Source organism: Phyllobates terribilis, unplaced genomic scaffold (genome assembly GCF_046119375.1).
Source record: "Phyllobates terribilis strain yellow unplaced genomic scaffold, ASM4611937v1 Scaffold_5__5_contigs__length_657084704, whole genome shotgun sequence".
In the NCBI taxonomy this organism is placed as follows: domain Eukaryota; kingdom Metazoa; phylum Chordata; class Amphibia; order Anura; family Dendrobatidae; genus Phyllobates; species Phyllobates terribilis.
Genome location: NW_027362765.1, coordinates 261,102,024 through 261,126,399, shown reverse-complemented (window position 1 = coordinate 261,126,399; position 24,376 = coordinate 261,102,024). Strand labels below are relative to the sequence as shown.

Here is a 24,376-nt window from a genome sequence, read left to right as displayed (position 1 = left end):
GATAAGGGCAAATTGAGGACTCTTTCCTACAGGCAATTACGTCAGGTTGAAAGAGCAGCGGCAAAAAAGCCTTGTCATAGCAGCAGACAAGTTTTTGAAGCTGCTGGTGCCTCCAACGTCCCCCGAACAACAAGATGCAGGGTCCTTCAGAGGTTTGCAGCTGTGCATGCGTCATCCTGTCGACCTCCTCTATCCACTTCACACAAGCAGAAACGGCTCCAGTGGGCCAAACATTACATGAAGACTGATTTCAAAACTGTTTTGTTCACGGATGAGTGCCGTGAAGCGCTCGATGGTCCAGATGAATGGAGTGGAGGATGGCTGGTTGATGGACACCCCACGCAAACACGGCTACAGCGCCAACAAGGAGGAGGTGGAGTAATGTTTTGGGCTGGAATCATGGGGAGAGAGATTGTCGGCCCCTTTAGGATCCCTGAAGGCGCTAAAGATGAACTCCATAATGTATGTGGATTTTCTCAAACAGCACTTCCTGCCATGGTTCAAGAAGAAGAACCGTGTATTTCACAGCAAGATCATTTTTCTGCATGATAATGCACCATCTCATGCTGCACATAAAACATCTGCATCTCTGGCTGATATGGGCATAAAAGGGGACAAACTTATGGTGTGACCCCCATGCTCCCCTGACCTCTACCCCATTCAGAACCTTTGGAGCATCATTAAAAGGAGTGTCTATGATGGCGGGAGGCAGTTCACATCTAAGCAACAGCTCTGGGAGGGTATTCTGTCCTCATGCAAAACAATTGAAGCAGAAACCATCCAAAACCTGACAAATTCAATGGACGAGAGAGTTCAGAAGCTCCTTTCGAACAAGGGGTCCTATGTGAAAATGTAACATCACCTAGAATAAAGTTTTGAGTTGAAAACTGTTTGATTTCAGTTTCTAACAACCTGCTAATGCTTATAATTTCAAAAATGACCATTTTTTTGGTCTTTATTAAAATGAAAAGGTTGATCGAAAAGTTTGGGGGATCTAAGAGTGTGGCAACCCAGTAGTCATGATTACTTCGAATTCTGACAATATGAGGGTCATGCTGCAGGTAGTGCAGCAAGAAGGCACTTATGTGTCTTGCGCATCTCGGAGCCCCAAAATTATTTTCCGGGCTAGATGCAGCTAAAAATTATTTTTAATTTTAAATCTGGTGAAGCTTTAGTATAGATGGCCGAATAGGATCAGTGCTGCACACTGCTAAAAAAGCCCAAATTATTTTCCAGTCAAGATACAGATAAACATGATTAGTAATTTTAAATCTGGTGGAGCTTATTATAGATGGCCTAATAGAATCAGTGCTGCACACTGCTACAAAGCCCAAATTATTTTCCAGCCAAGATACAGATAAACATGATTAGTAATTTGAAAGCTTAAAACGGTTGGTAGGGTGATTTTAACCAATCAAGCTTTTACTCTCCCCAGGATGACACAGGGGTAGAAAAGTCGTTTCGGATCCATGATTTGTTCATCTTTATGAACGTGAGTCTGTCTACATTATCAGTGGAGAGCCGCGTGCGCTTATCTGTCAGCACACCACCAGCAGCGCTGAACACACGTTCAGACAGAACGCTGGCTGCGGGGCATGACAAGATCTCCAAGGCGTAAGTGGCTAGCTCCGGCCATTTATCCAGATTGGAAGCCCAAAAAGAGCAAGGGTCCAGTGACACAGTCATGGCTTCAATGTTTACTTGGAGATACTCCTGTACCATCGTCTCTAGGCGTTGACTATGTGTCAGACTTCTTGTCTCCTGTGGCCTTGCAAAGGATGGGCTAAAAAAGTGGTGAAATGATTCCGCAAAATTGATGTTACCAGCAGATACTGTGGTTCTGTTACGGTTTGAGTGCTGAACACTTGACGGTCCCACCGTTGGCAAGTTGGAACTGTGAGATTCACTACGTGCACCACTGGTATTTTGTGGAAAAGCACATGTAAGATTCTGCAACAGTCTCTGCTGATACTCCTGCATGCGTGCATCCCTTTCTATGGCAGGAATAATTTCTGCAAATTTACTTTTGTACCGGGGATCTAACAGTGTGGCAACCCAGTAGTCAGGATTATTTCTAATTCTCACAATTCGAGGGTCATGTTGCAGGTAGTGCAGCAAGAAGGCACTCGTGTGTTGCGCATCCAGGAGCACCAAGTCCCTGTTGTGTTGGTGGCGAGGTAACAATCATGCTTCCTTCCTCTGTCCTCTCCCCCCAACCTCGCACAACAGAAATGTGATCAAGGTCTCCCTCATCTGATGAGTCTTCCATCAGTTCGTCCTCCACTTCTTCCTGGGCTCCTGCACCTTCCTCACTAGTTTGGCTGCTACCATGCGCCCTGGTAAAACCATCTCCCCCACCCTCACATGCCTGCCGCCTTGGTGCTGCCGACCGTCTGGACCTTGCAGATGTTAGCCCTTCCGCATACAACTCCTCCTCCTCTACTTCCTCCACCTCCTCTTGTGCCACCACCTGACTCCGAATTCTGTTTAACATGTGCTCCAGCATGTAAATCACCGGAATAGTCATGCTGATAATGGCATCGTCAGCACTAAACATCTTCGTCGCCATTTCAAAACTGTGCAGAAGGGTGCATAGGTCCCTGATCGGAGACCACTCCTCCAGCGTGATTTGCCCCACCTCGGAATCTCGTTGGCCCAGGCTATACATCAGAACGTATTGCACCAGGGCTTGTCGGTGCTGCCACAGTCGCTGCAACATGTGCAGAGTTGAATTCCACCGGGTAGGCACATCGCATTTTAGCCGGTGAAGTGGCAGGCCCAATGACTTCTGTAGAGATGTAAGTCGCTGAGCTGCGGGATGCGAACGGCGGAAGTGAGCACACAGCGACCGTGCCCTCTGCAGAAGGCCATGTAGTCTGGGATAGTGGGCTAAAAATTGCTGGACAACCAGGTTCAACACGTGAGCCATACAAGGCACGTGTGTGACATTGCCCCGGCGAAGGGCCGCACCCAGGTTTGCAGCATTGTCGCACACGGCCTTCCCTGGTTTCAGGTCCAGTGGAGACAACCATTCATGAAATTGGTTCTCCAGAGCTGACCACAACTCCTCAGCTGTGTGACTCACATTTCCCAGACATTTCAATGTAAAAACCGCCTGATGACGTTGAGCCCTACTGCCAGCATAGTAAGGAGGTGTGCAGGATCCCTTCTGCGCAGTTAGAAAGCTTGTGGCATGACCAGACAGGCTTTGGGTGCAGGTGGAAGACGGAGAGGAGGTTGATGAGGCAGAAGCAGTGGAGGAACTTTGACATAAAGAGGATTGATGCACAACTCGTGGGGACGGCAAGACTTAGACAGCAGCCCCTTGTCCTGCTGTCACCATAGTTACCCAGTGCCCAGTCAGCGACATGTAACGCCCCTGTCCATGCCTACTCGTCCAAGTGTCTGTGGTGAAATGCACCCTGTCACACACAGAGTTTCTCAAAGAAGCGGTGATGTTATGTGCGACATGCTGGTGGAGCGCAGGCACACCTTTCTTTGAGAAGTAGTGCCGACTGGGCATCTGGTACTGGGGCACTGCAACGGACATAAGGTCTCGAAAATCCTCTGTGTCCAGCAGGCGGAAAGGCAGCATTTCTGTAGCCAAGAGCTTGCAGATGGTGAAATTCAACCTCTTAGCTTTCTCATGGCTAGGAGGAAATGGTCTTTTACTTGTCCACATCTGAGGGACCGAGGGCTGGCTATTGTGCTTAGACGGGGTTGATAAGGGTGTCCCCGGCAAACTGCCGGTCTGTGAGGAAGATGCAGGCGGACATGTTAGGTTGCCTTGATCCAAAGGTGGTGCTATCGATGTCGGACAGCGCTCAACACCAGCTGGTGTTACCACCTCCAAAGAAAATGATGACCTGCCAATCACGCTGGCTGTTGCGGGTAAAGAGGTGGCAGGTCTGCGCCCCAAAACAGGTGTGACTGCTGTCCCCCCAGTCACAGAGGATGAAGAGGCCGCGGATGCACAAGATATGGCAGACGGTGGTTGGCCCGGCCGGCTAGGCCGCATTGTAGCACACTGAGCTTCCCACTGCAACTTATGCTTCATGTCCATGTGCCGGTTCATGCATGAAGTACTCAAACTATGTATTTTTTGGCCTCTACTTAGCTTTTGCTGACAAATGTTACAGATAACACGAGTTGGGTCATCTTTATCGATCTGAAAAAATGCCCAGGCTATGCAAGGCTTAGCACCCATGCGACCTGAAGAGCCACCACGACTTGTGGTGAGAGGCAGAGTTGTGTTTGAGGATGCAGTTGTTGACGTGCTTCCAGTACTACGTCTCTGTCCAGGAAGGCGCAACCTGACCTCGTCGTCACTAGCATCTTCCTCCACCTCCTCTGCTGACCTCATCTCTTGGCTGACTGTGGGTTGACAGTAAGTGGGATCTCCGACCTCATCATCATCACCCTGTGCGTTATCACACCCGTCGTCCTCAGAGCCAACCTGTTCCTGCCCTGACAAAAAACTAAAGTTGTCGCTCCAATCAGGTATTTGAGTCTTATCATCGTCTTCCTCATTGTCTCCACCAACAGGAGTTACAGTTTGGGAATGAGGGTCTACATTATGGTCAGAACCTTCTGCGTCTGGTCCTGGATCCGACTCATAAAGATTCTGGGCATCAGTGCAGATCATTTCCTCGTCTGGATTCACAGAAGCGCTGGAGTCGACCTCTGATTCCCAGGCTATAGTATGAGTAAACAGCTCTGCAGACTCAACCATCTGTTCTACCTCATACTCAGACGGGCAGCTGGAGATTTGGGAGCTGTGAGGAAGCAAGTGCGATTGGGGTGACACCTTTGAGGACTGGAGTATTTGTGATGTTGAAGTTGATGTGGAGGAGAGCCCACTTAAAGGAGCACTTGATATCCGTTGAAGCACCTGCTGTTTTTGTGCCTCATCTGGAATTTGTAGCGATTGGCGTGGCCGTAAGAAAGGGATCTTATCACATTGTCCGCTAAAAGAAGTAGACATTTTAGTTTGGCTGGAAGATGGTCTTTCTTCTGCAGATGTTACTGTTGCTTTAACACCTACCCCACGGACACAACCTTTTTTCCCCTTCCCAACATGCCTATTCCCCTTTCCACCAGCAGAAGGCCTTTTTCCACTCATTTTGGTGGTTAACTAATTCACAACTCTGGAGTTGTTTGCACAAAAAAACAATGGATGGTAACCGAGAAGAGCTGAGTGGCCAAACTGTGGTATTAGGCCAAAACTATTGGCTGGGTTAGATGCAGAAAAAAATTATTTTGAATTTGCAACCTGATGGAGGTCAGTATAGATGGATTAATAGAACAAGACCCACACACAGCTAGAAGCCCAATATTTTTTCAGAGGTAGATGCAGAAAAAAATATATTCAGTTTGCAACCTGATGGAGGTCAGTATAGATGGACTAATAGAACAAGTCCCACACACAGCTAGAAGCCCAATATTTTTTCAGAGGTACTGTAGATGCAGATAAAAATTAGTTTTAATTTGCAACCTGATGGAGGTCAGTATAGATGGACTAATAGAGAAAGTCCGACACACTACTAGAAGGCCAAATATTTTTTCAGAGGTAGATGCAGAAAAAAATATATTCAGTTTGCAACCTGATGGAGGTCAGTATAGATGGATTAATAGAACAAGACCCACACACAGCTAGAAGCCCAATATTTTTTCAGAGGTAGATGCAGAAAAAAATATATTCAGTTTGCAACCTGAAGGAGGTCAGTATAGATGGACTAATAGAGAAAGTCCGACACACTACTCCTGGTTTTGGCTTCCAAATACTGAGGTAAAATACTGACCAAATACTGAACGTGTGAACGTGGTCTCATAGAAAAACGTCACCACTTCTATATTTATCATCTACTCCTGGTTTTGGCTTCCAAATACTGAGGTAAATTACTGACCAAATACTGAACGTGTGAACGTGGTCTCATAGAAAAACGTCACCACTTCTATATTTATCATCTACTCCTGGTTTTGGCTTCCAAATACTGAGGTAAATTACTGACCAAATACTGAACGTGTGACCGTGGTCTCATAGAAACACGTCACCACTTCTGTATTCATCACCCACTCCTGGTTTTGGCTTACAAATACTGAGGTAAAATACTGACCAAATACTGAACGTGTGACCGTGGTCTCATAGAAACACGTCACCACTTCTGTATTCATCACCCACTCCTGGTTTTGGCTTACAAATACTGATGTAAAATACTGATGATGTGAACGTGGTCTCATAGAAACACGTCACCACTTCTGTATTCATCACCCACTCCTGTTTTTGGCTTACAAATACTGAGGTAAAATACTGACCAAATACTGACCATGTGAACGTGGTCTCATAGAAACACGTCACCACTTCTGTATTCATCACCCACTCCTGGTTTTGGCTTACAAATACTGATGTAAAATACTGATGATGTGAACGTGGTCTCATAGAAACACGTCACCACTTCTGTATTCATCACCCACTCCTGTTTTTGGCTTACAAATACTGAGGTAAAATACTGACCAAATACTGACCATGTGAACGTGGTCTCATAGAAACACGTCACCACTTCTGTATTCATCACCCACTCCTGGTTTTGGCTTACAAATACTGAGGTAAAATACTGACCAAATACTGAACGTGTGACCGTGGTCTCATAGAAACACGTCACCACTTCTGTATTTATCACCCACTCCTGGTTTTGGCTTATAAATACTGAGGTAAAATACTGACCAAATACTGAACGTGTGACCGTGGTCTCATAGAAACACGTGACCACTTCTGTATTCATCACCCACTCCTGGTTTAGGCTTACAAATACTGAGGTAAAATACTGACCAAATACTGACCATGTGAACGTGGTCTCATAGAAACACGTCACCACTTCTGTATTCATCACCCACTCCTGGTTTTGGCTTACAAATACTGACTAAAAATACTGACCAAATACTGACCATGTGAACGTGGTCTCATAGAAACACGTCACCACTTCTGTATTTATCATCTACTCCTGGTTTTGGCTTCCAAATACTGCGGTAAAATACTGACCAAATACTGAACGTGTGAACGTGGTCTCATAGAAACACGTCACCACTTCTGTATTCATCATCCACTCATGGTTTTGGCTTACAAATACTGAGGTCAAATACTGAATGTGTGACCGTGGTCTCATAGAAACACGTCACTACTTCTGTATTTATCACCCACTCCTGGTTTTGGCTTACAAATACTGAGGTCAAATACTGACCATGTGAACGTGGTCTCATAGAAACACGTCACCACTTCTATATTCATCACCCACTCCTGGTTTTGGCTTACAAATACTGAGGTAAAATACTGACCAAATACAGAACGTGTGACCGTGGTCTCATAGAAACACGTCACCACTTCTGTATTCATCACCCACTCTTGGTTTTGGCTTACAAATACTGATGTAAAATACTGACCAAATACTGACGATGTGAACGTGGTCTCATAGAAACACGTCACCACTTCTGTATTCATCACCCACTCCTGGTTTTGGCTTACAAATACTGAGGTAAAATACTGACCAAATACTGACCATGTGAATGTGGTCTCATAGAAACACGTCACCACTTCTGTATTCATCACCCACCCCTGGTTTTGGCTTACAAATACTGAACGTGTGACCGTGGTCTCATAGAAACACGTCACCAGTTCTGTATTTATCACCCACTCCTGGTTTTGGCTTCCAAATACTGAGCTAAAATACTGACCAAATACTGAACGTGTGAACGTGGTCTCGTAGAAACACGTCACCACTTCAGTATTTATCACCCACTCCTGGTTTTGGCTTACAAATACTGAGGTAAAATACTGACCATGTGAACGTGGTCTCATAGAAACACGTCACCACTTCTGTATTCATCACCCACTCCTGGTTTTGGCTTACAAATACTGAACGTGTGACCGTGGTCTCATAGAAACACTTCACCACTTCTGTATTCATCACCCACTTCTGGTTTTGGCATCCAAATACTGAGGTAAAATACTGACCAAATAATACTGAACGTGTGAACGTGGTCTCATAGAAACACGTCACCACTTCTGTATTCATCACCCACTCCTGGTTTTGGTTTACAAATACTGAGGTAAAATACTGACCAAATACTGAACGTGTGAACGTGGTCTCATAGAAACACGTCACCACTTCTGTATTTATCACCCATCTCTTGGTTTTGGCTTACAAATACTGAGGTAAAATACTGACCAAATAATACTGAACGTATGAACGTAGTCTCATAGAAACACGTCACCATTTCTGTATTTATCATCTACTCCTGGTTTTGGCTTCCAAATACTGAGGTAAAATACTGACCAAATACTGACCATGTGAACGTGGTCTCATAGAAACACGTCACCACTTATGTATTCATCACCCACTCCTGGTTTTGGCTTACAAATACTGAGGTCAAATACTGAACGTGTGACCGTGGTCTCATAGAAACACGTCACCACTTCTGCATTCATCACCCACTCCTGGTTTTGGCTTACAAATACTGAGGTAAAATACTGACCAAATACTGACCATGTGAACGTGGTCTCATAGAAACACGTCACCACTTCTGTATTCATCACCCACTCCTGGTTTTGGCTTACAAATACTGAGGTAAAATTCTGACCAAATACTGAACGTGTGAACGTGGTCTCATAGAAACACGTCACCACTTCTGTATTCATCACCCACTCCTGGTTTTGGCTTACAAATACTGACGTAAAATACTGACCAAATACTGATCGTGTGACCGTGGTCTCATAGAAACACGTCACCACTTCTGTATTTATCACCCACTCCTGGTTTTGGCTTATAAATACTGAGGTAAAATACTGACCAAATACTGAACGTGTGAACGTGGTCTCTGTCATGAAAACGACACCCACTCTTGGGTCAGACCTTGCAGCTCTCTGGCGCCCCCTTATCCTGCTGGTCAAACACGGTATTGACAGAGGATAAGCACGGGTGCAGCTGCTCTAATTTATGTCGACTATTGTGGCACGTGATGTGACAGGACGTATATATACCACCAGTTCCTTCCAGGAACGTATATATACCTCCAACCAGCCACCCTCAAACCACAATATCACATAAATACTGGTATACTGCCACCACCGATCGCTTAACAGGTGGATCGGGTACCTGGTAGGTAATGTGAATTAGCGGGTGAGGAACGTGTTTGCTCGACATAGGACAAGAAGGACGAAACTGGTAAATAATTAATTATTTACTCCCAAAGGGGGGCAGTGTTTACAAAATATATACAAGATATTATAAAGGAGACAGTTTACATGTATGCATGAACAGTTATTAAAATAAAAGGGATAAGTAATAGCAAAACCTGCTTCACAAGGTGATGGTCTCAGATTCTGTGGGGGGGACGGCTCCCCGGAAATTAGACTTGATTCCTTCACGCAGCGTGTAGTGCATGCGTCTGCGTCCCTGGTTGGAATGGCTTGAAAAATGGCCGATCTGGTTTTTAGCAAGCAGCCAAAACTCTGGGGCACACCCCTTATTTACCTTACAAGGGGGCTCGGCTTTGCGAGCCCACCCAGCTGCAGAAGACCTAAAAAATCCTTCAGATTCCATATCTTGGTGTGGGGGGGTCCCACATCCAAGAGGGAGACATCATCTTGACCGTCACCAATATTCCTGAAGATAGATATTAAATATGAAACCTCTATGACGCTCAGAATCCATTATCTCAGTTCTCGGTCATTCCTCAGTTATGCAAGTTATACTATTGTAATGGGAAAAAGGTAAGCATTCAAAAAACGTGGTTCCGATGTTTGTCAGACCTGTGCGTGATTAAAATTGGCATAAAACGTTTGTACAATTAAACAATGGGATTTTTTGGAGGGATTTTCCGGTTTGTACCAGTGCTTGCCCTGGACTGAGGTTTTATGGCGGGTCATAAAGATTCCTGGTTTGGGGAAAAGCAAAAGTGAGTTCTATGTCTTCTCTTACAAACAGATAGGGGGTGGTTTTTTTTTTTTTTTTTTCCTTTTTAAAACCTCTCTCATTTTTTAAAACTCGGGCAAAAATACCTTTTGCCTGACAGTCTCATAGAAACACGTCACCACTTCTGTATTTATCACCCACTCCTGGTTTTGGCTTACAAATACTGAGGTAAAATACTGACCAAATACTGAACGTGTGACCGTGGTCTCATAGAAAAACGTCACAACTTCTGTATTTATCACCCACTCCTGGTTTTGGCTTCCAAATACTGAGGTAAAATACTGACCAAATACTGAACGTGTGAACGTGGTCTCATAGAAACACGTCACCACTTCTGCATTTATCACCCACTCCTGGTTTTGGCTTCCAAATACTGAGGTAAAATACTGACCAAATACTGAACGTGTGACCGTGGTCTCATAGAAACACGTCACCACTTCTGTATTCATCATCCACTCCTGGTTTTGGCTTACAAATACTGAGGTAAAATACTGACCAAATACTGACCATGTGAACGTGGTCTCATAGAAACACGTCACCACTTCTGTATTCATCACCCACTCCTGGTTTTGGCTTACAAATACTGAGGTAAAATACTGACCAAATACTGACCATGTGAACGTGGTCTCATAGAAACACGTCACCACTTCTGTATTCATCACCCACTCCTGGTTTTGGCTTACAAATACTGAGGTAAAATACTGACCATGTGAACGTGGTCTCATAGAAACACGTCACCACTTCTGTATTCATCACCCACTCCTGGTTTTGGCTTCCAAATACTGAGGTAAAATACTGACCAAATACTGAACGTGTGACCGTGGTCTCATAGAAACACGTCACCACTTCGGTATTTATCACCCACTCCTGGTTTTGGCTTCCAAATACTGAGGTAAAATACTGACCAAATACTGAACGTGTGAACGTGGTCTCATAGAAACACTTCACCACTTCTGTATTTATCACCCACTCCTGGTTTTGGCTTCCAAATACTGAGGTAAAATACTGACCAAATACTGAACGTGTGACCGTGGTCTCATAGAAACACGTCACCACTTCTGTATTCATCACCCACTCCTCGTTGTGGCTTACAAATACTGAGGTAAAATACTGACCAAATACTGACCATGTGACCGTGGTCTCATAGAAACACGTCACCACTTCTGTATTCATCACCCACTCCTGGTTTTGGCTTACAAATACTGATGTAAAATACTGGCCAAATACTGACCATGTGAACGTGGTCTCATAGAAACACGTCACCACTTCTGTATTCATCACCCACTCCTGGTTTTGGCTTACAAATACTGAGGTAAAATACTGACCAAATACTGACCATGTGAACGTGGTCTCATAGAAACACGTCACCACTTCTGTATTCATCACCCACTCCTGGTTTTGGCTTACAAATATTGAGGTAAAATACTGACCAAATACTGAACATGTGAACGTGGTCTCATAGAAACACGTCACCACTTCTGTATTTATCATCTACTCCTGGTTTTGGCTTCCAAATACTGAGGTAAAAAACTCACCAAATACTCAGCATGTGAACGTGGAGTTTGGTTATGCCTTTCTGAAGGAAAATTTAGTCCAGGTCCTGTCTGAATTAGCGGTAAAAAAAATTGCATAAAGAATAAGCCTATGCAATATAAAATGAGCATATGCAATATAAAAATGACTTACTGAGCATATGTTAAGTCTTTTTGAACTTCTTTTAACCTTTTCAGGGCTGAAAAGCAGATAAAAGAAATGACCTGACTATACTTCTGGTGGCTTCTGCTTGGAAGCCGCTCAATATTGATACATAAAATTTAACCAAAAAAAAGCACCAGCAGCAAAGTAGCTGCAAAACACTTCAAAAGGCACTTCAGGAAAGCACTACAGGCATTTCCTGAAGCGTTTTTGGTAAACCAGCAGGTGCCATGTGCATATACCCTTATGTTGCAGATATTATCCTCTGCCTCTGTCACTACCTCTACTGCAGTGGAACATTAACACAAAGATGGTTGCCTCCTACAACTCCTTGTGTATATTACGGACTACAGCCCTCGCTATTGGTAAAAGCCACCAGTGTTCGTGTACGAATGAAATAATTACAGTAAATGTTATTGTTATACCTACCTATGGTTCACATACGTGACAGCTGCCGAATTACTTATTCCACGATCACAAGGTACATCAGGTCATATCATTTTGCTAAAAGGTTTAAAATACGTCTTAGAAGAAATCTAATGGTCTTTATTAATAAACAAAGTCAGTTTTTGACATTATTTTTACAAGATATTCAAAGCAAACACAAGGAAAAACTTTTACATTACTTTTCATAGGCTTTAATGAAAAAAAAATATGGATAAGTTAATCTTTCAAAATGTAGGTAAAAATATATCATATACAAAATATGATAGCATACTACAATATTAACCTAAGTCATTACTTATCCAACATTTGAAGCCAAGGTCAAAATAAATTATTAGTCTGGAGCACATAAAGATATATATATATATATATATAAAATAAGAAAACGGAACAGCACTAGACTTAAAAATTGGGTCCAAAGCCAGACAATGATTCCGTTGTCCAATATGTATAGCGCATAAGAAGAGGCAGCACTCCAAAAATTGTGAAAAAAGGGTCTTTATTAGTCCATCAGATGTGGCAACGTTTCGGCTGAGCACAGCCTTTTTCAAGCCTGAAAAAGGCTGTGCTCAGCCGAAACGTTGCCACATCTGATAGACTAATAAAGTCCCTTTTTCACAGCTTTTGGAGTGCTGCCTCTTCTTATGCGCGCTATATATATATATATATATATATATATATATATATATATATATATAATATGCACACAACATACTAAAATCAAAGCAAAAACTATAAACTTAAAGTAAATTTACAAATTTGCAATCACATTGTACTTGTGTAATTGCTTTGTCTATGGGGTATTTCCTTATGAAACCCCATGTGCGCAGTTCATTTTTTTCTGTAGGCTGACTTTGAGCTTTTGGTGCGGTTTCAATGTATATTTTCTGCATCATTTCTGAACCTATTGTGTAAATTATGTTATCTGTGTTTTTTAATTGCATTTTTTTTACGTGTGTTTCTATCGCGTTTTCGGCGCACCGTTTTTTGTCTCTTGTTGCTATGTCATGTTTGAAATAAAGCTGCTTTGTTTTGAAAACTTCCTTGCATTCGGATTTGACAAAAATTTATTGACAGTCATGTGCGGATTACATGCGTTTTTAGTGCGTTTCCTAAGTGGAAATGCACTAAAACCACGAATGGTTTTCACCGGCAGATTTTCTGCATCTAACACAAGTCAATGGAGAAAATCTGCACAGAAAACTCAGCGTACCCGCAAGAGAAATTGACATGTTGTGAATTTCAAAAAAGCACCGCAGGTCACTTTACACCATGTAAAAAAGAAGCACAGCGGGCATGAGATCTCTATAATTCCCATCCTGTTTGCTGGAACTAGAAGACAAAATAGGAGCGAAGTGAAGTCCTGGTGATAAGAAACAGGGAAGAGTAGATGGGATCTGCTCACCTGGTGGAGTTGTGCAGGTCAACTCTGATGAGAGTAGTAGTGAAGTGGTGTTCCTCGTATAGACTTCATCTGCTGAAGCTGACAGACTGGCTCATTAAAACAATTGCGCGGCAAAATATATTATTATAATTATTTTTTGCCTCACAATTCTTTACTGGAACTGTAAGACGCTGCATTTTTTGCACTGTGAAAATACACAGCAGTCGGAAACCCACCAAAATCTCATTGTGTGAACTTAACTTTATGTATGTATTTCCTTATGAAACACCATGCATATACTGTGAATTTTACGTGCAGTCTGGCTAATATGTGCGATCGTCCCTGGAGTGTCTGCTCTTTCTGGATGTGGCTTAGTAAGTACGAGCACTCGTGGTTTGTGCCCTTACACAGTGTGGCTAGAAAACAATCTTTGGTGGTTCGAATGATCACCACATACACTTTACACCAATGCCGATAGATGAAAATATCCAACATTCCCATCAATATTTCTGACAATTATGAACGTTCATCAGTCTAGAATCGATCGTAGAGCACAGTCGTTGGTGAAGTATTACACACGACAATAATTTTGGTCACAATCATCCTTTTCTTTCAGCTCTAATGTGTATGGGGGCATAAGGCGTTTATTTACTAAGAGACGGCATAAATTCAGATCCTTGACTAAATACATGAATTTGCGTTGTAATTTCCGTCAGTCTACATACAGCTGCTCAGTGCATACAGATTACACCAGAAAGCAGCGATATAGATCACAGGGCATGTAAAAATAGAAAGAAGGCAACGTCATAGTCACCGATGTCTGGACAACAGAACACATCGGACGACTTCTATATTTATAGAAAGGACCCGGCTAGAAGCACAAATGTCTGCGATTAGATCTCCCCAGACGTCTGGAGGGCACATGACACGAGGAGATTGCTGATGGAAAGAATTGGAGATGGCATCTCACATGCAGCCTGTTATAATGAATATATATGACATCCTGGGATAATGAACTATAATGGTTTACCTACCGTAATAAAAGACATTTCACGTTCAATCCCATGCAGTCCTTTTTGAAAGTTTTACAGCAAAAGTGCAATTGACTTGGGCTCGAACGGATGGACGACTTTCATATAGAACATACATATTTACACCACGTGTCACATTACATGTGGAGCAGTTAGGAACACGTCATTATCTATGTCTAATTATAATGTGACATCTATGTTATACATATCTGCAATCACTGCAGATCCACAAGACTGATTAACACTTTACAATCCTGAGGGTATATATCTACCTTCTACAGAAATAGAAAACCATCCGAAATGGTAACATTTAGCAGTGAGCACTATTAATAGCTCTATGATCAGAAGATCTGCTGGATTATGCTAAAATACACTGCACCCCTCTCTGATATCAATACTACTGGGCACAAAATAGAAGAATGATAGATAAATGTGGATCTCATCGTATATATATTAACCCACTGATCCCCAGACACCTCATTTCATAAGGGATCAATTGCATCATTAATTGTTTATTAATTAATTTCCAGTAAATTAGCTACGAAATTAGAAGCACAGTGCTCCTCCACGCCTAGCTGAGCTGCAGGAAAAGCAGATCCACCTAAAATCATGTCATTTCCATTATTACAGAAGCTGGGTGGAAACCTTTGATGCCAATTAGTTTATTCCACAGCTTTCCACAGACATAGAACAGAACAGCATTGTATTTCACAGCCACCAGGTTTAATATGACATATAGGGGAATATGAAAAAGTGGCTGACAGCCCCTATGGAAACTGATAGGAATATCATTTGTCACGGCTGTCAGAACAATATATTAGAGAAAGAGATATCTCTATGACAGTTCTTTAATTTTTAGAGGGAAGCCCTTTAATTAGGATGGTTAGATTTTAGTATAAGAGGGGTCTCAGTCCATGTGTGAATAAAAGTATGTGTATATATATATATATATATGTATGTATATATATATATATCAACTGATCTTAAGTGTACATATGTATATATATAATCACACATATAAACACTAAAAACAGATGAGCTATAGATATACTCACGTATTTAAGTGTATGTAAATATGTTTATAAATATAAATATATACATCTGTGTAGATCAACTGATCTTAGTGTGTGTGTATATATATACATATATATATATACACTTAAAAGCTGTTGCTCTATAGATCTACACAAATGCCTATGTGTTTATATATATATATATATATATATATATATATACACTAAGATCAGTTGATTCATAGATCTACACACATGTATACATGTGTGTATATATATATACTTATAAAAAAAGAAATATATCCATACACTTAAATATGTGAGTGGCTCTATAGATCTGATTTTGTGAGTATATAGATACATATAACGCTTAAGCTGAGGGGTATATATAGTATGACGTTCTATGTGTGTCTGTAGATTTATGGATCTAGAAGGATCGATGCGTGGATTTAGAGATGTCTATTCCCGATCTTATGATCTGGTAATTGCTATTTTATTTGATCACTGTACTAAGACCCGCACATAAGCCATCATGCACGTGGCTAGCTAATGCAGGGGCAGTTGTCACAAGTCCCCACACATCGTGTGAGCAGTCGGGGGCCGGAGCACACCTGCCCGCAGATGTGCAGTGTACCGCTTGTAGTTTTGGCTGTGCATGGCGGAGAGCTGTGCGCTTCCTCCCCTCCCCCATCTTCTCGCTGCTTGCTGAGATGGGCGGAGCCTGCCATCTGTGCTGACCAATCCCGACTCGTTGTCATTGCTCGGTGACAGCTGGAGGCCCCGCCCCGTGATGTCAGTGAAGCTCTGACTCCAGCAGCTCCGGACAGTCTGCGCTCGCAGTGACACGGAGCAGCGGTGATGAGCGCTGCGCTGTCATTCTGCAGCCGGGGACTGATTACAGCTCCTGCTACATAATGAGACCCGGGGGAAGGATTGGGCTGCACTGCTGAAAAGGGCAGCTTAGAAGTGGCACACAGACAGCTCGGCCGATCTATACACAGGGCAGGCACCAGGCTCCGGCCTCTTGTAGACGGCGGACATGGAGCTGCCTGCTGCAGGCGAGCATGTGTTTGCGGTGGAAAGCATCGAGAAGAGGCGAATCCGCAAGGTAAGAGGCGGGCACCCCTCCATTACTGCGGCACGGTGCCACCCAGGACTGCCAGTCACCCCATATGTTCTGTCATTGCAGGGCCGAGTGGAGTATCTGGTGAAATGGCGAGGGTGGTCTTCCAAGTAAGTGCTCCCCTATATAAAACTACTGCACGGTTTGCAATGGCGAAATCCCCCCCCCCATCCCCCACCACATATTGCAGCTGTTAGTAATGGCCTGGCATCATATTATCCGGATCCTGCATCGTGCTCACTAGCACTGTGCATGGCATCAGTGCCACCTGTGTAATAATGCCTCAGCCTAATGGTACAATCTGCAGCTGGCAAGGAAGGAGTTAGTGCAGACTGGCACTACCGGCCCGGGTGAGGGGGAGGGGAATGCGCTTTTTGCCAAGGATGGAATTTCTTTCCCTGCCTTCCTCTCTTCTCTCTCCACGTCACTCTGGCTTCTTCTTCCATGGTAGATTTAATGAGTCCTCCTTCTTTATTTATTAATATTTGGGGACACAATCAAAAGAATGGCATAACTACGATTCTGACATTGGCATGATTACATACAGCAGCTGCTATATAGCTATATATATATATATATATATATATATATATATATATATATATATATATATATATATATCTCAGCTGCTGTATGTAGTAACTATTCTGTATATGAATGCTTACTTCTGGATATTGATATTTTTTTTAGGGGAGCAGGTTACACCTCACCTGCCATGGCCAAGTTTAAAAATTGCATGCTAAGCCTCTCTGCCCAATGTTGCACCTCCACCTGCCTCTGCCAAGGCAATAATTGTAATCGGAGCCTCTGTGCCCCCTGCTTCTCCCTCCCACTCTAGTACTGCACTCTGCCTGGTCGGGGTCCTATAACTTGGATCATGTGCTATTAAATCGGATGGATTCAAATGAACTGTTTTAAGGTTAAGTTCACACAATGCAGATTTACAGGGACAGTTCTTGACACAATCGTGTGGATTTTCCTGCAGACTAACTAACTATATATATATATATATATATATATATATATATATATATATATATATATATATATAATTTATTTTTAAAGATACCTGTACAGGTGATTCTCCAGTCTGTCACATCCCAGCCTCCTGTAACCTCTACAGGTCAGGATGTGCAGAGACTGACATGGGAGCCCTGCAGCGACTGTAGGTGACACCCGCAGCGTAATGTATAATGCATATATTGTATATTAGCCATTCTTATCTCTAGAATAGAAGATCTGCCACTAAATACACACAGGTAAAATTGACAAAATGGACCAATATCTGCCCTGAAAATAAAAGCAATGTCTGGATGAGATTATTAATATTGCATCCATTTTACTGGGGCTGTAATCTGTTGAGGATTTTCCATCCAGGTTTTTTTTCTGCAGGTGTCTGCAACAAAATACACACTAGCAATCTGCTATTGCGTTTTAGCTGCTTTTTTATGCATTATCCCATTTGGTGTAGATTTGAAGCATTATTTTCACCTGTGTCTTCTTAAAATTCTATAGGGGAAAAATGTACAGTTTAAAATTGTCTGTAAATACACAGTGAACATAATTTTCCAGGAAATCGCATTCCTTGAGCAGAAAAAATGCAGTGTTTATGCAATGTGAGAACATGGCCTAAAACTAGACCAGGCTGGTAGAAAATGCACCAAATCAATATCCCAATGGCTCAGACCGTGTGATAAATGTGGTGCTTCTTGCTAGACGTGTTGTGCCACCTCGTTTGGCTTATTTGATGGCAATATTTTGTGTCGCAATTTTGGTACACATTGGTGTATTATAAACCACACCCCATGTCGAGCAAGGCACAAAGTGTCTAAACAACATAACAAATCAGACTCGTAGTAAAACAACTTTTTTTTGCAAAGTAGTTTAGTAAATCTTCGCCGTAGCAAAGTTCTGGTACACGTAATATTTCAAATTGTTGTCATTTTCAAGATCCCTCCTTGCTGTCAGTGGATGAAGCCATACAGCTGTACAGACCTAGTACAGTTGCACGTTGTTTTATTCCGTCTGGGCAATTCTTAGGTCCATAATGTGCCTTGACTGGATGCCTTTCTTGGGTCTGTAAAGCTTTCCAGCTTGTGGATGGAACGAAGAATTTTCCTGTTTAGTTACAGCAGACAGGTGTCTTGAAAATGGCTAGGATCTGCAAAGGAAGCTGCATAATGTTGTATTAGACTTTATTTCTAGAACTGTAGACAACAATTAAAAAAATGACTCCTTCGATAATCTGGTATATTTTGCTTTCCAGGTATAACACATGGGAACCAGAGGAAAATATTTTGGACCCCCGGCTTTTGGTTGCTTTTCAGAACAGGTGGGACATTAAAAATAAGTACAAATATATATATTTTTTTATTATTATTAATTTGTAGCATATGCCAAGGCTTGTTAAAGGGTCGATGGTGACTTTTAGGATTGCTACTGCCAATAGGTGGCGCTACCATTCAAGTCCTCTTCCTCTCTGAAGAGGCAAGTTGCATATTTAATTTGTGGCACGCACATGACACTTTAGTGGGGTTGTCCAATGATTAAATATTAGTTTACTTTATTTAAAGCAAAACATAATTTTCAGTTGTAATCCATTTAAAAAATTCTTCATGGCTTGGATATACATTCTATGGTGCTCCCAGTGCTGTTCATAGTTTCCCTGGATTTTTAACAGGATTGTCCACTAGTGCCTAAGTGTTCCACAAAACTTTAAAAAAAAAAAACATATACTTGCCTCCCTGACTAGTACTGCTCCTTCGATGTCTGTGTTGAGATTCCTGGCAGTCACATGACAGTTTGTCACTTCAGTGGCTGCAGCCGTCAACTGCAGCGCTCAGTTTTGTCAGACAGAACTTTTCCGGCTATGCTGCCCCCCGATTGGCGGCAGCGATCACGTGAGATAAAAAAAAAAATGCCACGTGATCACCGGAAATCACAGCGCTGATATTGCTGGTCTTGGAGGTTGGTGTTTTATTTTTTGTTCTATGGGACACTTAAAGGGGTATTCTTATGTTGAAAGTTGTTCTCTATTTACAGTATAGGATATAACTTTCCAGTACCTGGGGGGGTCTGACTTCCACGGTCCCCAGTGATCCAGAGAACCAGGCCCAGCTGAATGGGGCAGAGATTGATCATGCACACTGCTGCTCCATTCTTTCTAAAGGCAGGGCCAATCACCCGAGCGCAGCAGCACTCAGATATCTCTGGCGCTCTCATTAAGTGTGAACGGAGTGTTAGTGTACATGATCAAGCTCTGCTCAATTCAGCCTGGGCTCTTCAGGGCTCCTGTTCTCAGGTGCGCTCTAGGCCATAGCGCCTGTACCTAGTCTGTGGATTGGGGATAACTTTTGAAACTTGAATATCCCTTTAAGCAGTTAAAGACGGGTTGTCCAGCAGTAGACGACTTCTTTAATATTGATGGCCTACACCGCATCCTGTTCATTGTTCACCAGATACGATGCCTTATATTTTATAGTGGCTGTGCGTGGTATTGCAGCTCAGTCCTGTTCTACCCCTTGAGTCAGTAGTTGAGTGCCAGGAGTCAGACCCCCACTGACCTAGTATCCTTATATTATATATGGATACTGATATACTAGTAATAGGCCTTCAGTATCAAAGTCTAGGAAAATAAATGCTAGTCAGTTTGTGAACCCATTCTTACTTTTCTATGCCATAAAAAAGGCCGTTGTCATTGAGCCATCCTTAGGTTCTGTTCTTACAATGGTGCAAGTCTTTGCTGCAAAGTTTCTCGGCTCATTTTGAAAAACATCCCTTAGGCTAAGATTATACAGTACAAACAGTCTACCAAGACGTGAATTGTACTTTGTCCTGATCATTAGCATCTGAACGCCATTTAACATTTTTTCCTACCTTCTAAATGTAAGCCATTTACATTTGTATATTATAAAGTTAAATGTATATGTATTTATCCACCTGGTTGTGTCAGGCTTTTATGTGTTATTGCATCATCTCTCATAAGATGTTACATCAGGCTTTGTATCCAGTTCTGGGTTTCTTTATTAAGAATACAGTGTAACTTATAATAATGTCTGTGTTTTCTGTTACCTATAGGGAAAGGCAGGAGCAAATTTTGGGATACAGAAAACGTGGCCCCAAACCAAAGCACCACATTTTATCAGTAAGTTAATATATTTGTTAAAAAATCCATACTTTCTGTTAACGTCAGAAAGCCTTACTGTTCTATATGGAGTCTACTACGTCTGGGTGCCCGGCTCCAGTAGGCGTATATGCCCAAAAATTATACACGTCATAGCGCACATTTCACTCTGTCTGCATCTTTTATAGTCTATGGCCCTATTGGCGCATACGCCAGACTCCTGTTTTTCGGGTAGTTCGGGCGCAAGACCCTATAGGGCCATCGAACGGGGTGCCTGAATGCAGTGTGAAAGCACCCTTAGGCTGGGGTCACATGAGCGTTGATTCTGTCATGCTTGAGAATATGATTGATTCAAACTTTGATCAAAGTGTCAGCTTAGTGTGATCCGATTCGCTCAGATGAGCGAATTGTATCAGATGTGAAGAAGATATAGTTACATAGTTTAGTTACATAGTTTATAAGGCCAAAAAAAGACAAGCGTCCATCCAGTTCAGCCTATTTCTTGTGCACTGCAGCTATTCCGCAGCGTTGATCCAGGGGAAGGCAAAAAAAAAAAAAAAATACATGCGGTATAGGCCAATTTACATCATTGAGGAAAAATTCATTTCCTGACACCAATCTGGCAGTCAGATTAAATCCCTGGATTAATTAACTAAGCATAAGATGTAATTTTATTGTTCTCAAGAATAGTTACATAGTTTATAAGGCCGAAAAAAAAAAAAGCTCTCCATGGATTTGAACTCATGAAAGCCTGTTAACAAGACAGGCGCATTAACCCAGTAAGCCAATGTAACAACATTGGTGAATGGTGAAATTTTGTTCTACGAGTCTACGGAAATCTGACTGCACTCAGATGTCATCAAAGTGCAGTTGATGTTTTCTGCACACCCATAGACTTCAATGGCCGAGTGCGATCCAATTTGCATTCTGCATTTTTTTTTTCTTCCTCTCGCTGAATCGGTATAGGAATAAAAAAAAGCTGATCAGCACTGCCCCATAGAACAACGTTGTTTTGAGTGCTACGTGATAAAACATCGGCTAGAACTTGTCCGATGTATACGTTTGTCTGCACAAGCCCTAATTCTGATTGTTTGCTTTCGGCTCTTGTAGTACCTAATCTAGATTGAATAGCTACTAGTAAGTTTTTCTTTTACATTGCAGATACCCTCTTTTGCTCGTCGGTCTAATATTTTAAGTGGCCTTCAGGACTCCTCTGTGGACCACCGCTCTAAACTGGAGATAACATCCGTTAAGAAGAGTCAGCCTCATCAATATCAGCTAAACAGTAAAAAGCATCACCAGTATCAGCCCAATGATCACGATCATACTGAAAAGCATCACCCCAGCAGCCAAAAGAAATATTATTACCAGCTGAACAGTAAGAGACACCACCATTATCAGCCAGATCCGAAAATGTATGATCAACAACCCACTGGGAAAGATTTCCAGCATTGTGCTGATCAAAACAATAGAAACAAGGAATCGTCATGGCATAATAGCCAGTATGTGGATTTTGGCGTTCATGTAAAGAATGGTTCCGGTACCGCCTTAAATGGAGTAGATAAGAACAGTTCATCTGTTGGCACCTCCACCAGTCCACCGGAGGTGGCCGTAAATGGCATTGGGGGTAAAATGAAGATTGTGAAGAATAAAAATAAAAATGGAAGGATTGTCATAGTTATGAGTAAATACATGGATAATGGATTGCAGTCAGTCAAAATTAAATCTTCGGAGGAAGATTGTGGTGCTGTTACTTCTGGAAACAAAGTGGAAACCCTTGAATCTTGTAATGGAGAAAGGACTTGTAAAGTCTTAGAGGAGAAACAGGAACACTGGAAGAAGAGAGTGGAGTCTAAAATCCAGATTAATGCAGAAAATGGGAATAGAGGCACCGTTCCTCTTGGAGGTCTCCAGAGAACCTATTCAAGTGTTGAAACTGTCAGTGACAAGCCATTGCAGCTCACCACGAAAAAAGAGATCAACACCGGTTTCAGTGCTGTTAAGGATTTTTCAAAAGATAAAGTGTACACAAATCCTAGAAAGCGCTGCTTATCCGAAATATCTGAGCCAACCCAACCTTGCAAAAATCTCCTCGCCTCTCGAAGTGTGAGTGCTTCTGATAGACTGGAGAACCAGACCTTGCAGAACTTTCCTTTATGTCCACAAGAGCCAGACACCATTCTCCTTGACTCAGACTTGGATGAACCCATAGACCTCCGCTGTGTCAAGTCCAGGTGTGACACTGACCAGGGCTCAGGCAAAAATGGGGTGCAAGTGACACCCCAGGAGTTACAACCCACTGAATCACACTGTGCAAAGGAGGAACCACAAACTGTGTTTAGACCATTTTTTGGAAATATTGTTATTACAGATGTAACGGCCAACTGTCTTACTGTGACTTTCAAGGAGTATATAACAACATGACCTCACAAGCCACATTTTTATTTTTCAGGCAGCCCACAGTCGCCATACTTTTCGATCAGGGAAAATCGTAGCAGGGGGGTACATCATACTGGACCTTATATCTTGTTTCCATACTTGACAGCTGTGAGAATTGATCTCTTAAAGCACTTAGAGGCAGAAGCTCAATATCCTTTAATAGTTACTCTGAAATTTCTATATTTATTGGTGCATACTTATATTTGTAGAGGTAACTTGGCTTTTTATTGTTTACCTATTTTCTGTGGGAAATGCATTTTTCTGTACTTTTTTTTGTCAGGACTGTAAGCATTTACACTTATGTACAATGTGTATAGTATTTGGGGTACTCATGGGATACAGGAACAATTTAAATCCAGAGTGTTTGATAGGAAAATGCTGCTATTAGACTAGGCCTAGTGCTTCCAGCTAATGAATGGATGTAAATGTACAGTGGAGAAATGTTATGTAAGTGGTAAAGCCATAGGCTTATCTAGCCTTCTGCCACGGTTAAGTACTATCTAATGCTGTGTAATAATGAAAAATTAAATTGATATAAGAATTACAAATGTCTCTAATGTGTGACTGATTTATGTAAAACATGTTTTGTGCATCTCTTCCCAAAAAAGATGTGCTGAGAATGCTCCAAAAAATAAAAAAAGACATCTCTTCTGTACACCTCATGGGCATGCCAGTAATCTGGCACATGATTAGATTGGCTGCAGCAGTCGCATGCTGGTAAATAAAGGTAAGGACTGCTGGGGCATCTGCACTGGGTGATGGGGATAGAAGAGTTAGTGCTTTGTTATTTTAGTGCATTTGTTGCTCCTTTTTTCAAGAGGCAACCAATTTCTTGAAAAATGGTTTATCATAGTGTCTTGGCCATATTTCTGGCATATAACATTTGATAAGTTGCAAAAATGTTGTGACTTTTGCCATGTTCAGCCCGGTTTCGCCAAGCTCCGCCAAAATGGGCGAAACGACTCCACAATTCGTGTAATTCATGACAGACACGCTCTGGAACACATTAAGCCAGAAATCTTACGATTTGTGGCAAGGTGCAGGCCACTCTTCAGACTCAGTTGACTTAAGAGATGTGTGCTTCCTTAATGAATCAGGAACAGCGTGCCATGGTGCTTTTTTTTTTTTGTTTTTTTTTTTTAGATCCCAAATATGA

General features: G+C 42.2%; 1 protein-coding gene across 1 annotated transcript; it reads left to right on the top strand.

Moving 5' to 3' along the window:
• The first annotated feature begins 16,308 nt into the window (after positions 1-16,308).
• Positions 16,309-23,713, top strand: CBX4 (chromobox 4). Its single transcript, XM_073684102.1, has 5 exons — positions 16,309-16,643; positions 16,725-16,768; positions 18,925-18,990; positions 20,736-20,802; positions 21,943-23,713. The coding sequence occupies exons 1-5, from the start codon at positions 16,575-16,577 to the stop codon at positions 23,203-23,205; spliced, it is 1,509 nt and encodes a 502-aa protein (XP_073540203.1). The 5' UTR covers positions 16,309-16,574; the 3' UTR covers positions 23,206-23,713.
• Positions 23,714-24,376: the final 663 nt, after the last annotated feature.

What these genes read in the sequence shown, in the direction of transcription:
- CBX4 (XM_073684102.1), top strand. Translation starts at nt 16,575, where the DNA reads ATGGAGCTGCCTGCTGCAGGCGAGCATGTGTTTGCGGTGGAAAGCATC. An exon ending in AGAAGAGGCGAATCCGCAAG is followed by an intron (nt 16,644 to 16,724) that starts GTAAGAGGCGGG and finishes CTGTCATTGCAG; the next exon opens with GGCCGAGTGGAGTATCTGGT. An exon ending in TTGGTTGCTTTTCAGAACAG is followed by an intron (nt 18,991 to 20,735) that starts GTGGGACATTAA and finishes TGTTACCTATAG; the next exon opens with GGAAAGGCAGGAGCAAATTT.